Raw genomic sequence first — 14,571 nt, 5'->3', positions numbered from 1 at the left:
GTCTGTGAATAGACTTGTATTAGCGTAGACTGGAGGGCTGCAGGAGAAATTGGTGAGGGGGTTGACTTTGAGATCCTTTCAGATCTTAGGGCCAAGGATGGAAGAGAGGAAGACTTTTCATCATCATTTACTCGGGCGTAATTTTTAGACCTTGCACACCAGCAGCTTTTTCAAAATAAGAAGGAGATCTTGCAAACAGTAAAGTAGTGTTTTCTCTATTCCCATCAATTTTTATTGTTCTCTGAAACCAAATGCCCTAAAAAGAAAAGTATTTTTTAAATTATTTTGCTTCTTAAAGCCAACAGTCATTAACAAGCTCTCTTGCCTTACATGTTGCTAAATGAATTAGATGAGTCACTTTTTTCACTTTTTCCAGAGTTAATTGAATACTTTAAGTCTCAGATGAAAGAAGATCCTGACATGGCCTCAGCAGTGGCTGCCATCCGGACATTGCTGGAGTTCTTGAAGAGAGATAAAGGTACAGAAGTTCATCTGTGAACACTCTGGGACTTAGGAAAGGCTTTTTTTTATTTTTTTTTAAAGAGACAGAGTCTCACTCTGTCACCCAGGCTGGGGTACAGTGGCATAATCTCAGCTCACTGCAACATTTGCCTCCTGTGTTCAAGCGATTCTCCTGCCTCAGCCTTGAGTAGCTGGGATTACAGGTGCACGCTCCCATGCCATGCTAATTTTTTTGTGTTTTAATAGAGACAAGGTTTCACCGTGTTGCCCAGGCTGGTCTTAAATTCCTGAGCTCAGGCAATCCACCTGCCTTGGCCTCCCAAAGTGCTAGGATTACAGGCTTGAGCCAATACACCCAGCCTTTTTTTTTTTTGAGACTGAGTTTTGCCCTTATCTCCCAGGCTGGAGAGCAATGGCGCCATCTCAGCTCACTGCAACCTCTGCCGCTTGAGTTCAAGTGATTCTCCTGCCTCAGCCTTTTGAGTAGCTGGGATTATAGGCATGCACCACCACACCTGGCTAATTTTTATATTTTTAGTAGAGATGGGGTTTCACCATGTTGGCCACACTGGTCTTAAACTCCTGACCTCAGGTGATCTGCCCGCCTTGGCCTCCCAAAGTGCTGGAATTACAGGCGTGAGTGTGCCACTGTGCCTGGCCAGGAAAGTCTTCTAATGACTCTTAGAAATGAAGAAAGTGAGAGATGCATGTTTGTCTGCGTAAAGTAATATAGTTCCAAGCTCAGCTTCTGCCTTCATTTCAGACCTTTCAATTGGAGAGAGCCTTAATGTTACCAAAAGGATCCTTTTCATAAGTGAAATATACTTTGAATCAAGGGTGATTATCTTATATCGTGTTAACCGTGCTTAAATTACAGCAGCAGTTCAGCTTTGTGTTTATTAGACTTCCACCTTGTGCCAGATTCTGTACAGATGCTACAGGGAATGTTCCAGAATAAATTCTGGTATTAGTGTTATTTATTGTGATGTCTTAATTCAGCATCCTAAATGTAAGCATCTGGGTATAGCATGAAATCTTGTATAGGCAAAATAACAATAAAGCCTTTAATCTGAAAGGCTGGCCTAGAGATACCCATCTCTAAGGCAACCTCCAGTGTCTTCCCATTGTTCTTAAAATGACATCCAGACAACCTTAGCCTCTCGCATACCACCTTGCAGACCTCATCTGCCCCTGCTACTTACTGTCTTTCCATGCCGTACCTCACTAAACTGTGCTTCAGCCCTCCTGGCCTCTGTCTCTTATACCAAGCTTGTTCTTACCTAAGGCCTTTGCGTTGGTACTGTGTCTGCCTGGAGCCTTTCCCACCGGAAATGTGGCTGGATGCTTTCTTACTCGAGTCTCAGTTTTAATGGACCCCATTCCAACAGGCCATTCCTGTTAACTAGACTTGCTCTTCATTCTGCTTTCTTCTTTTTTTTTTTTTTTTTTTTTTTTTTTTTTGAGACGGAGTTTCGCTCTTGTTACCCAGGCTGGAGTGCAATGGCACGATCTCGGCTCACCGCAACCTCCGCCTCCTGGGTTCAGGCAATTCTCCTGCCTCAGCCTCCTGAGCAGCTGGGACTACAGGCACGCGCCACCATGCCCAGCTAAGTTTTTGTATTTTTAGTAGAGACGGGGTTTCACCATGTTGACCAGGATGGTCTCGATCTCTTGACCTCATGATCCACCCGCCTCGGCCTCCCAAAGTGCTGGGATTACAGGCTTGAGCCACCGCGCCCGGCCATTCTGCTTTCTTCTTTCCTCGTTACAAATGTCTATAATTCACTTGTTTCTTTGCTTTTATTGTTTGCTTTTGTTTTTTGAGACCAGGTCTCCCTCTGTTGCCCAGGCTGGAGTGAAGTAGCACCATCATAGATCACTGCAGCTTCAGACTCCTAGGGTCAAGCAATCCTCCTGCCTCAGCCTGCCACACCCACCCCCATACCTGGCCGATTTATAAAATTTTTGTAGAGACAATCTCTCACTATGTTGCCAAGACTGGTTTTGAACACTTGGCCTCAAGCAATCCTCCTGCTTCAGCGTCCTAAAGGCTGAGGATTGCAGGTGTGAGCCACTGCACCTAGCTCGATTTCTATGTGTGCATGTTTACTGTCTGCTTCCTCTGTTAGAATAAAAACTCCATCAGAGCAGAACCCTGCCTGTCTTGTTCACTGATGTATCCTTAGCATCTAGAACAGTGCCTGGTATGTAGTATGTACCTAGTAAATATTCACTGAATGAATGAATGAGTTGCAGACCCAGGTTGGGCTGTGGTCCTAACATGAACATCACATTCCTTGTTGGATCATTCCAGGGGAGACGATCCAGGGCCTGAGGGCGAATCTTACCAGTGCCATAGAAACCCTGTGTGGTGTGGACTCCTCCGTGGCAGTGTCCTCTGGTGGGGAGCTCTTCCTTCGCTTCATCAGCCTTACCTCCCTGGAATACTCCGTAAGCCCCTGTTCTCCCTGGGGTTACCTTTCCACTTCTCCGTTTAGTGACAGACATTCTCAGCATTACATGGATCTTCCCTGTCCCCTCAGTGTGCTCTTTTCTTCCTAGGATTACTCCAAATGTAAAAAGATCATGATCGAACGGGGAGAACTTTTTCTGAGGAGAATATCACTGTCAAGAAACAAAATTGCAGATCTGTGCCACACTTTCATCAAAGACGGGGCGGTGAGTGGATAACCATCGTGCGTGGTAATGAGGAGCAAGGGCTTTGAGTTACGCTGCCTGGGGTGAAATCCTGGCTCTGCCACTCACTTGCTGTGTAGCCTTGGATGAGTTACTTAACCTCTCTGCACAGTTTTCTTCTGTGAAATAAGGGTGACAGTAGTACCTACCTCCCAGGGTTGTTGTGAGGATTAAATGAGGCAGGACGTGTAAGGGGCAAGGGGTATGAGGGCTTGGTTCTGTGCCTGGCACATAGTAAGGGCTGCGTGAATGTAGATCTTGTTATTAGAGACGGTTGTCATTGTAAACAGGCAGAGAGGGACAGTGGGACAGCATGTGTGATTCTTGATTTAATACAGTGTTTTACTAAAGAAGTACTTTCATGATTGTGTAGTAAATCTGAATTAAATCAACACAGAACAGCTCTCGTCGGTGGTCAACACTGAGGACTTTCTTAGTGAAGGTTAGCAATAGGGGGAGATTGAGGGAGATTTTCTTTTTACTTCATTTTAGATGCTGTTACAGAGATGTGAAGCTGCCAGGTGTTTGTAAGTGAGGACAGACAGGAGGTCTGAGCTGAGCCAGCCTCCCAGCACAGGGGTGATCAGACCTTCACATGCGCCTCCCGCCAGCACTCTTCCTTTTGCCACCTAGGCCTCCCCGACCATAAAATCATCTACTTGCATTTTGCCTCTTAAATTTTGTCCTTCATTTTATTGGCCCCTTCCCATCCTTGAAGTATGCTATTAAAGGCATAATAGATGTGAGTAAAACTTGTACAAAAGCCAGTTGCAAACAAAGCCTTTTTTGGGCAAGTGGAGGCAAGGTCGTGCTTGCTGATTGCTGGGGCCTTCTCCTTCCACAGACCTGCTGTGGCGTCAGAATTGTGTGGGTTTTCGTTTGCTCTAGTGTAGTGTGTGTGGTGTGTGTGTACTTCACCTATAGTCACCTACTCAGGACTGATTTAGACAATTTACAGCAGAGCTGCTCAGATTGGAACATGCAGAGGAGTTGGCTGGGGTCTTATTAAATGCAGATTTGGATTCACTGTTATCTGGGCTAGGGCCTAAGAACCTGCCTTTCTAACAGGTTCTCAGGCGAGGCCCAGAAAGAAGCTAGAGAGCCGGGTCTGCCGTCTTGTCTTACTCCATCTTCCACACTCTTCCTTAGAAAGGAGGTTATGGCGGCTGGGCATGGTAGCTCATGCCTGTAATCCCAGCGTTTTGGAAAGCCAAGATGGGCAGATTGCTTGAGTCCAGGAGTTCAAGACCAGCCTGGACAACATGGCAAAACCCCATCTCTACTAAAAATATAAAAAATTAGCCAGGAGTGGTGGTATGCTCCTGTGGTCCCAGCTACTTGGGAGGCTGAGGTGGGAGAATCACCTGAACCTGGGAAGTTGAGACTGCAGTGAGCCGACATCATACCAGTGCACTCCAGCCTGGACAACTGGAGTGAGATCCTATCTCACCAAAAAAAAAAAAAAAAATGAAAAGGAAAAAGAAAAGAGGTTATGGGCCCATTGTGGTAGCTTATGTCTGTAATCCCAGCCGGAGGTTCATTTGAGGCCAGGAATTCAACACTAGCCTGAGCAACATGTAGAGGCCCTGTCTCTACAAAAAATAAAATAAATTAGCTAGTCGTAGTGGAAAAAAAGAAAAGAGGTTATATATAAGTGTCTACATGTTGCATCCATGCCACAGATAGGCTGTGTTTACCCCATGCAGTGTTTATCAATTCAAATAAATTAGCCGTCATTTCAAAATTGGATTTTTGGCCCCTCTAAGCAAAACCATCACCTGGTCTGGCGGTTGTGGGGCCACATGACACAACAGCTGGAGCTGAGGAGTCCTGGGTCTTTGTAGCCTTTTCTTTTTGAGACAGGGTCTCACTCTATTGTCCAGACTGGAGTGCACTGGCACAATTACGGCTCACTGCAGACTCAACCTCCCAGGCTTGAGTGATCCTCCCAGCTCAGCCTCCTAAATAGCTGGGACTATAGGCACGTGTCACTGCATCCAGCTAATTTTTGTTATTTTTTATAGAGATGCGGTCTTGTCAAGTTGCCTTTGGCAAGGGCAAGGCAAGTTGACTGGTTTTGAACACCTGGGCTCAAGCAATCCTCCCACCTTGGCCTCCCAAAATGCTGAGATTACAGGCATGAGCCACCACGTCCAGCCTTCTGTAGCCTTTTCGCTTTGCTGCTGGCCCCACCCAACCTATTGCAGTGACTTCTGATACCTACCTGGTGCTGTAGGCCTGAGTGTGCAAACCATGTCTTAGAAATAGGCAAACCAACCCAAGGGAACCTCACGGGGCCTTCAGCTATCCAGGCTTTTGTATCTCATGGGTAACACTGCATGAGAGTTCCATTTCTGCACCTGCTATGGGATGTGAGACCTGGCAGAAATGGTTTCAGCTTGCAAATGGGATGGAAACTCTACTGTCAGGTCTCCTTTCTGATCGTGGTTGATTTGTGAGAGAGTGTACGGAGATGCTTGGGGTGTCAGGAACGCACCGCAGTGCAGAGGGTGTGGGTGAGCACCAAGGAGCCTGCCCCTTTGACGAAGCTTTCTCGGTCCACAGAGAATATTGACTCATGCCTACTCCAGAGTGGTCCTGAGGGTCCTGGAAGCAGCCGTGGCAGCCAAGAAGCGATTCAGTGTATACGTCACAGAGTCCCAGCCTGATTTGTCAGGGCAAGTACCTTTCTTTTCAGTTATGTGCCCAGCCATCATTTTACAGAGCAAACTGCAGATTAGAATCCAACAGGAACAGACCAGAATGTGCCCCCAACTTGCCAGCAGTCAGCATTGCCTTTCGTTCTGCCTTTTCCTGCCTCTGGAAGAAAAATTGCTGAATTTGCAGCAGGTCCCAGTACAGGATCTAGGGGTTTCACTTAAGTAGTTAAATTCGTGGAAGAGCAGAGATTGTATTGATGAAAAATTTTTATCAAGGAATAGGACTCATGTCTCCATCTCTCTAGATGATGATAAAAGCAAAACTTCCGAAAGAACCCAAATTCTTCTTTCCTTAGTCCACAGTCTTGGGATCTGCCCCTTAACGCATTAGTATTAATGTGAGTTTCAAGCAAACATCCACTGTCCACATTAAGTGACTCATCATACATCACTGTGGGACTGTCTTATACTTTCTCTAACATTCTCAAAATGTCATCTTCAGTAAGAAAATGGCCAAAGCCCTCTGCCACCTCAACGTCCCTGTCACTGTGGTGCTGGATGCTGCTGTCGGGTGAGTGCCCATTTTCCCCAGCCATAGTCAACCTCCCCCACCCCACACTGGCTCACAGCAGGGTTTTCAGATTGAAAGTTTGAGTCCCATTCATAAAACCACACCACGTAGCATCCTGCTTCTTAATTAATAGCTGCCCTAAACCAGCAAGCTTGTTAGGAGGTTATGATAGCATACGCGGAAGACAGAGCTAGCTGTAGGATGTTGGGGACAGTGGGAATTGTGTCTATAGCTTTATGGCTATAAGGGTGTTTTTTGTTTGTTTGTTTGTTTGTGACAGTTTTGCTCTGTTGCCCAGGCAGGAGTGTAGTGGTGTGATCTTGGTTCACTGCAGCCTCTGCCTTCCAGGTTCAAGTGATTCTTCTGCTTCATCCTCCCGAGTAGCTGGGATTACATGCCACCATGCCGGCTAATTTTTTTGTATTTTTAGTAGAGGCGGGGTTTCACCATGTTGGCCAGGCTGGTCTTGAACTCCTGACCTCAGCTGATCCGCCCGCCTCAGCCTCTCAAAGTGTTGGGATTACAGGTGTGAGCCATCACACCCCGGCCAGTGTGAGTGCATTTTAAGAGCAAAGTACAAAGGTCAGTTAGGATCCACAGAGGATAATCAGGGCCCTCTATTTCTTTGAAGACCTGACTGTCCTCGGTGGCATGCTGGGATGCTTTGGCTCACCTAGAAGATGCAAATTCTGTCCCAAAGCCAAGGTCACGTGTTCCTGGGTTTATCAGTGTATTTCACAAGAGAAAACAAGAGTAATGACCTCTTGGAATAAAAACAAGATAGATGTTTAAGGAAATTAGGAATGTGTTCAAAAGTAAGCATTTCAAGGAATTCTACTAATTGCTCATTTTAAAAAGTAATTCGTCTTCATCCTACCAGAAAGATTCTTAAGGCTGGGCACAGTGGCTCATACCTGAGGCAGGTGGATCGCCAGAGTCCAGGAGTTAGAGACCAGCCTGGGCAATATGGCGAAACCCCATCTCTACAAAAAAATTTCAAAATTAGCTTGGCATGGTGGCGAGGGCCTCTGGTCCCAGCTACCTGGGAGGCTGAAATGGGAGGATCACGTGAGCCCAGGAGGTAGAGGTTTGGGCTGAGATCATGCTGCTGCACTCTATCCTGGGCAAAGAGAGACCCTATCTCAAAAAAAAGGAAAGATTTTAAAATTGCGTAACACTTTGGTTCAATTTCAGATCACATCAGATTTTTAAAATTTTGTTTGGGGCTGGGCACGGTGGCTCACACCTGTAAACCCAGCACTTTGAGAAGCCCAGGTGGGTGGATCATGAGGTCAGGAGCTTGAGATCAGCCTGGCCAACATGGTGAAACCTGTCTCTACTAAAAATACAAAAAAAATTAGCTGGACATGATGGCACACGCCTGTAATCCCAGCTACTCAGGAGGCTGAGGCAAGAGAATTGCTTGAACCCAGGAGGCGGAGGTTGCAGTGAGCCGAGGTCGTGCCACTGTACTCCAACCTGGGCAACAGAGTGAGACTCCATCTTGAGAAAAAAAAAATGTGTTTGGCTTGTGCTGAAGTAGAACAGAAAGTAGGGGACACCACACTTGGAAGGATGACGGTTTGTGGGTGACGGAAGGTCCGCCGGGGAGTCTTGGCCAGCAAGAGGGTCCCGACCTGAAAGAGGGGGTGCGCAGAAATAAAGAGAGACAGAAAAGCTGGGGTCTGGAGGACTGAAAAGGCAACGCCTAAACAATGAATTTATTTTTGTCCAGGGTCTTGATATATACCTTAAGATCAAAGGTGTTTATATAACCAACAATAAGAGGAATGGAAATTTACAAGATATAAGATCATGAAAACAATCTTAACTATGACATTCAAGGATCATAAAAGTGGGCAGGTGGTATGCTTTATCTGTTTTTACCAAAACACACTTGTGAATAACAATACCCAAGAGTCACAAGCTAAGCCATAAAGTCATTATCTAGGGTTCAAGGTGGTCATGCGGATAAGGTAAAACTTCTTGAAAAGTAAAGTCATAAAGGTCATACAGAGGCCTAGTGGAGACATAATGTCTGACAAAACCACACGACCCTTGCCCAAGCGGCATTGTAGTCAGAAGTAGAAACCTTTGCAACATCAGTCATTTCTTAGTTCCTTCTTTCCCGTAGCTTGACTGCCTCTAGCAGGAAACTGTGTTTTGGGCTCAAGCTCACTGTCTGGTGAGGCCCACACATTAGGGGGCCTTACACGGGAGCGATCCCCACAACAGCTGTGTCAGGACACTCTTGCTTCAGTTACACACGTGTATGTGTGTACGTGCTGGGCAGCAGCGTGAAGTCTTTGTCTCATTGTAGGGTCAAAAAATGCCCCTGGTAACAATGCCAGGGGTTGATCATCCCATGTTAAGTGCTCTTTAAAAAAACAGGTGCCGGGTGTGGTGGCTCACGCCTGTAATCCCAGCACTTTCGGAGGCCAAGGTGGGTGGATCACTTGAGGTCAGGAGTTCAAAACCAGCCTGTCCAACATGGTGAAACCCCATCTTTAAAAAACAAAAAAAAACCCAAAACAAACAAAAAACAGGTAGTTATGGAGGAACTTACCTTGATAGAAATGGAATATTGACCTTTCCAGATGATGATGCTACTCACTAGTGCCAAGAAAATAAAGCATGAAAAGCTTTTTTTTTCCCCCTTAGTTACATCATGGAGAAGGCAGATCTTGTCATAGTTGGTGCTGAAGGAGTCGTTGAAAACGGAGGAATTATTAACAAGGTAAGAGCCTCAGTTCTCCCCAGTTCCCTACTTAAGGCTTGAAGGTGTCTTGCTGACCTAGGACCCACAGCAGTGTTGTTCCTGATGGTTCATTCTAATCCTGCTTCGCTTCAGGACTTCATCAGAGCACTGAGTTGTTACCCAGTTCCCATAAACCATTGCAGTGGTCAGTCCAATTTTGGTCAGATTTTTCTTTTTTTTAGATTGATCTACATAAATGAAAACTATGGATTTAGTTGGGTGTGATGGCTCATACCTGTAATCCCAGCAATTTGAGAGGCCGGGGTGTGAAGATCACTTGAGGCCTTGAGTTCAAGAGCAGCCTGGGCAACATAGTGAAACCCCGTCTCTACAAAAAATTAGAAAAATTAGCTGGGCATGGTAGTGCTTGCCTGTAGTTCCAGCTGCTCAGGAAGCCGAGGCAGGAGGATCACTTGAGTCCAGGAATTTGAGGTTGTAGTGTTGTGATCACACTACTGCACTCCAGCCTGGACGATGGTGAGACCCTGTCTCAGGAAAAAAAAAAAAAAAAAAAACTTTATTTGTTTTTACAAAAAATGGGCTTGAATTGGAATTGGGGTTTTGTCTGTTTTTTGTTTACATTTATTATCCTTTATGTGTATATACATTTATGTATGCACATCTATATACACAGAATAGATACACAAATGTTTTACATTTTTAAAAAAATACATTCATATGTAAAGTATATATATGTAAATATAATATATAACATATATATTTATTATATATTTTTTCAGACAGCCTTGCACCGTCACCCAGCCTGAAGTGCACTGGCACGACCTCTGCTCACTGCAACCTTCACCTCCAGGGTTCAAGTGATTGTCCTGCCTCAGCTCCCAAGCAGCTGGGATTACAGGCGTCTGCCACCACGCCCAGCTAATGTTTTGTATTTTTAGTAGGGATGGGATTTCATTATGTTGGTCAGGCTAGTCTTGAACTCCTAACCTCATGATCTGCCCACCTCAGCCTCCCAAAGTGTTGGGATTACAGGCGTGAGCCACCGTGCCCGGCCAATATATATATTTATAAATAGAGACAAGTTCACTCTGTTGCCCAGGCTAGAGTGCAGTGTAATGAACTCCTAGCCTGAAGCAATCCTTGCACTTCCGAAAGTGCTAGGATTACAGGCGTGAGCCTGTAATTACAAATGGCTAGCCTGTCATTTGTTTTCATTGTAATTGAGCACACTTGACCTCAATTTTTGATTACAATTTCTTTATACATTGTTTAATTTAGACAGGTTTCATGAAAGCTTTTTTTAGTTAAAATATATATAACAAGGCACAGTGGCTCACGCCTGTAATCCCAGCACTTTGGGAGGCTGAGGCAGGTGGATCACCTGAGGTCAGAAGTTTGAGACCAGCCTGGCCAACAAGGTGAAACCCTGTCTCTACTAAAAATACAAAAAAAAAAAAAATGCTGGGCACGCCTGTAATGCCAGCACTTTGGGAGGCCGAGGCAGGCGGATCACAAGGTCAAGAGATTGAGACCATCCTGGCCAATATGGTGAAATCCCGTTTCTACTAAAAATACAAAAAAAATTAGCTGGGCGTGGTGGCACGAACCTGTAGATCCATCTAGTCTGGAGGCCAAGACAGGAGAATCGCTTGAACCCAGGAGGCAAAGGTTGCAGTGAGTGGAGATCACGCCACTGCATTCCATCCTGGCAACAGAGTGTGAGACTCTGTCTCAAAAAAAACCAAAAAATTACCGGGCTTGATGGTGAGCACCTGTAATCCCAACTACTTGGGAGGCTGAGGCAGGAGAATCACTTGAACCTGGGAGGCAGAGGTTTGCAGGCAGAGTCTTGAGTCACATGGTAACTGCGTATTTAACTTTTTGAGAAACTAATGATTTTCCAGAGCAGCTGTACTACTTTACATTCCCACCAGCAAAGCACAAATGCTCCAGTTTCTCTACATCCTTGTCCACACTTGTTCTTTTTTATTTTTTGAGATGGAGTTTCACTGTTGTTGCCTAGGCTGGAGTGCAGTGGCACAATCGTGGCTCACTGCAACCTCCACCTCACGAGTTTAAGCAGTTCTCCTGCCTCAGCCTCCTGAGTAGCTGGGATTACAGGCATGTGCCCCTATGCTCAGCTAATTTTTGGATTTGTAGTAGAGATGGGGTTTTACAGTGTTGGCCAGGCTGGTCTTGAACTCCTGACCTCTGCTGATCTACCCACCTTGGCCCTCCCAAAGTTCTGGAATTGCAGGTGTGAGCCACTGCACCCAGCCTATTTTTTAAATTATAGTTATTCTAGAAGGTGGGAAGTGATCTCTCACTGTGTTACGTTGCCCTAAGGAGCTAATGGTGTTGAGGATTTTGTCATGTGCCTAGTGGCTATTTTAATATCCTTGAAGAAACATTTATTTTTTTTAAGGTCCTCTTTGATTCCAAAGTCAGAATTACATATGTTGTGTATGTACATAACTTTCTATTGCTGTTTTTAAATTGTTCATTTATTGTAATAGAGATGAGGTCTCACCGTGTTGGCCAGGCTGGTCCTGAACTCTTGGGCTCAAATGATCCTCCCACCTCAACGTCCCAAAATGCTGGGATAGAGGCGTGCGCCGCTCTCCTCGGCCCGCTTTTCTGTGGCTTCTATTTCAAAAGCACTCTAGAACTCATTCATTCCACTTTCTGCCTTCCCAGATTGGAACCAACCAGATGGCTGTGTGTGCCAAAGCACAGAACAAACCTTTCTACGTGGTTGCAGAAAGTTTCAAGTTTGTCCGGCTCTTTCCACTAAACCAGCAAGACGTCCCAGATAAGTTTAAGGCAAGAGTTTTCCATATTTGAAGAGGTACTGAAGTCTAAATGGGAACCTTTGGAAAATTGCAGTCCTAAGAATTTCCAGTAATTTTTTCACTTCTACTGCTATTTTCCCCAACACTTGGAATACAAAGATAAATTGGTGGTTGGGCTCACACATTTGTCCCTAGAATTTCGGTCTTTCAGTCTCTTAAGTAGCATCATAGATGGGTAGAGAGGAAGCCAGGAAGCTGGTAGGTAAGTCCCAGCTTTGGGATCAACTGAGCTCAGCTCTCGTTGCTGCAACTTATAAACTGTGTGGCTTGGGCAAGTCCTTTCTTTTTTTTTAAAATTTATTATTATTTTTTAGGGTATCCAAGGAAGAAAGGGGCAAGTCCTTTCATTGTGACCTCTGAACCTGTTTCCTTTTCTGTGAAATGGCATCGTAATATCTGACAGGGTTATGAGGATTGTAAGATAATCTTACCACAGTGCCTGGCACGCCGCAAGCTCTCTATAGTGACTCTCCATCTTACCTGAGAGGTCTAGAGAAGCTAATCCAGCGTGAGAATGAGGAGACACGTGATTTAAGTTTGTTAACACCATAGCTCTCGAGGAGCACGTCATCATGATTTGGCTTATGGGCACAACTCTGCCCTCCTCTCTCTTCAGAGAGCAGTGCCAGGAAGTGGCACACTGTTCACTCATGCCAGGGCCCCATGAGTTCAGAGCCCTGAATATTCAGCGCCGACTAATGTGTACTTCTTATCTCCTCAGTATAAGGCAGATACTCTCAAGGTCGCACAGACTGGACAAGACCTTAAAGAGGAGCACCCGTGGGTCGACTACACTGCCCCTTCATTAATCACCCTGCTGTTTACCGACCTGGGTGTGCTGACACCCTCAGCAGTCAGCGATGAGCTCATCAAGCTCTATCTGTAACCTGGGGGCCCTTTGCTGCCAAGGTGTAGCTTATGTAGTTGGGCAGGGTGAGTAGCTGCTTGACACCCCAAGTGAGCAAGGCCAAAACTGAGATGTGTTTTAATGAAGATTTATGGACTAAGGACTTCGAATCAATCATCCATCTTGGAGAACCTTTCTTACTCATTGCATTTCCATCTAAGAATGTGTCAGTTATTCCAAAACCCAACCTAAATTGTTCTTAGGCTTTCTAGAAACTTTCATTTTCGGTTTCCAGAAATACAAGTTAGATTATTGGCTACTAAACTGATGAAAGATGAACCCAAGTCCACCTCTCTTCATCCTCCCCTGCACTCGACTGATTTACCAAAAGCACTCGAGATGCAGGCCAAAAGACAGCCACACCCCTCTGCAACAAATGACCAACGGCTAGTCAGGACATGTTACATGTGGTGCCTTGTAAAAGGCAAGAAACACCTGTCGAATCTGCGTCTGGCTTCCAGTGATGAGCACATTCCTGAACAGGGTCAAGCCAAGCAGCAAAAATTGTACCAAGAGAACACGAGGAAGTCCGAAGCCGCATTTAGCCATGGTACTCCACACGGCTCACTTACAAAAATACTTTCTGGAATATTTGTAAACTGAAATTCTGTGTGTGGAAGAGATGTTTACATGTTTGGGTCCTAAACAGCTTTTTAAAATTGTACTTGGAAACAAACTCAGTATCTTTTCAAATAAACTCTACGAAAGACTTTGATTTTGGTGTTGCGTCAATACTGCAAGCTGACCTCAGGCCATCTGGGGGAAAACATTGTGCAGCTACATTTACACACTCAAGACAGGCAATCGAAAGGATGCCATTTATTCAACAGAAGGCGCAAAGACTAATTCTCCTTCCTGGAATATGACTTAATTGTCTATGTGACCCATCATGATAAATATTGACTTCTATTATTTACACTCCAATAATTTTACATTTTCTTTTGTTAGAATACTTCAAGACTGGAATTGTTTTGTTTTGTTGTTTTTAATGAGAGGGTCTCACTGTGTTGCCCAGGCTGATCTTGAACTCCTGGGCTCAAGTGATCTGCCTGCCAAAGTGCTGGGATTACAGGCAAGAGCCACCACCTTTGGCCAAGACTGGACTGTTTTTAGTAAAATATTCACAATTGTGAAATCCCTCATTTTCCTCTAGTCTGAAAGGATACCTTTCAGAGATGTGATCCTTCTCAGATGTCTCCTGAAGTTTTGATTTCCACTGAAAGCAAACTGGAGCCATCCACCAAGTTAGGGAATAGCTATGCCCTTGTGGGTTCATCTGTGGCACTGGAATCAGAATCAGCTGTCGTCTTCCAAATCTGAGATCCCTAAATCTGCTGTCTTGATTGTTCTTTTGCCAGTTGTCAACAAGCTCTTCTCAAATTCTTCTTCAGTTATTTTGCCTTTTTTAAGTTTTTTCAAGAGTCTTGTGTCATTGAGAAGTTCGTCCATGTCCTCATCTTCAATATCAGAACCCTAAGTGCAGAAGAAACCAATAAACTACTAAATTTTTCAGCAATAGCGTTCCAGTGAAACCAGCAGTTTTAACTCGGGAACTATAAGCTCTCAGATTGGCTTCTGCAAATACAGCAAATTCCCAATCCTAGTCGCTAATGTAACAAAAATCTGAGAGCCCCACACAATTCCTATTTAAAGATCTACCACAGTAATACTTGTTCAAGATTCTAAGTTGGCATGTAAGTAAA

The 14,571-nt window shown here is 44.9% G+C and overlaps 2 protein-coding genes across 5 annotated transcripts in view; one reads left to right on the top strand and one right to left on the bottom strand.

Moving 5' to 3' along the window:
• The window catches only part of EIF2B1 (eukaryotic translation initiation factor 2B subunit alpha), a 14,026-nt gene extending 448 nt beyond the window's left edge, over positions 1-13,578 (top strand). The window contains exons 2-9 of the mRNA XM_032243699.1: positions 377-478; positions 2,777-2,913; positions 3,025-3,141; positions 5,725-5,837; positions 6,322-6,390; positions 9,052-9,127; positions 11,807-11,932; positions 12,683-13,578. Coding sequence (XP_032099590.1) covers positions 377-478; positions 2,777-2,913; positions 3,025-3,141; positions 5,725-5,837; positions 6,322-6,390; positions 9,052-9,127; positions 11,807-11,932; positions 12,683-12,847 — 905 coding nt within the window. The 3' untranslated portion in view covers positions 12,848-13,578. The remainder of the gene's footprint in view (positions 1-376; positions 479-2,776; positions 2,914-3,024; positions 3,142-5,724; positions 5,838-6,321; positions 6,391-9,051; positions 9,128-11,806; positions 11,933-12,682) is intronic.
• Positions 12,941-14,571, bottom strand: part of DDX55 (DEAD-box helicase 55) — a 17,967-nt gene continuing 16,336 nt past the window's right edge. For 3 of the 4 annotated variants that reach the window (XM_032243629.1, XM_032243642.1, XM_032243637.1), the window contains one exon: positions 12,941-14,341. In XM_032243629.1, the coding sequence (XP_032099520.1) occupies positions 14,165-14,341 (177 nt within the window). In that variant the 3' untranslated portion in view covers positions 12,941-14,164. The remainder of the gene's footprint in view (positions 14,342-14,571) is intronic. The other variant, XR_004258315.1, reaches the window with a different exon arrangement.

The sequence above is a fragment of the Sapajus apella genome, unplaced genomic scaffold, assembly GCF_009761245.1.
Source record: "Sapajus apella isolate SASKATOON/1434 unplaced genomic scaffold, GSC_monkey_1.0 scaffold2, whole genome shotgun sequence".
In the NCBI taxonomy this organism is placed as follows: Eukaryota; Metazoa; Chordata; class Mammalia; order Primates; family Cebidae; genus Sapajus; species Sapajus apella.
The sequence above is the reverse complement of the archived record's forward strand: the minus strand, read 5'-3'. Positions and strand labels throughout refer to the sequence as shown.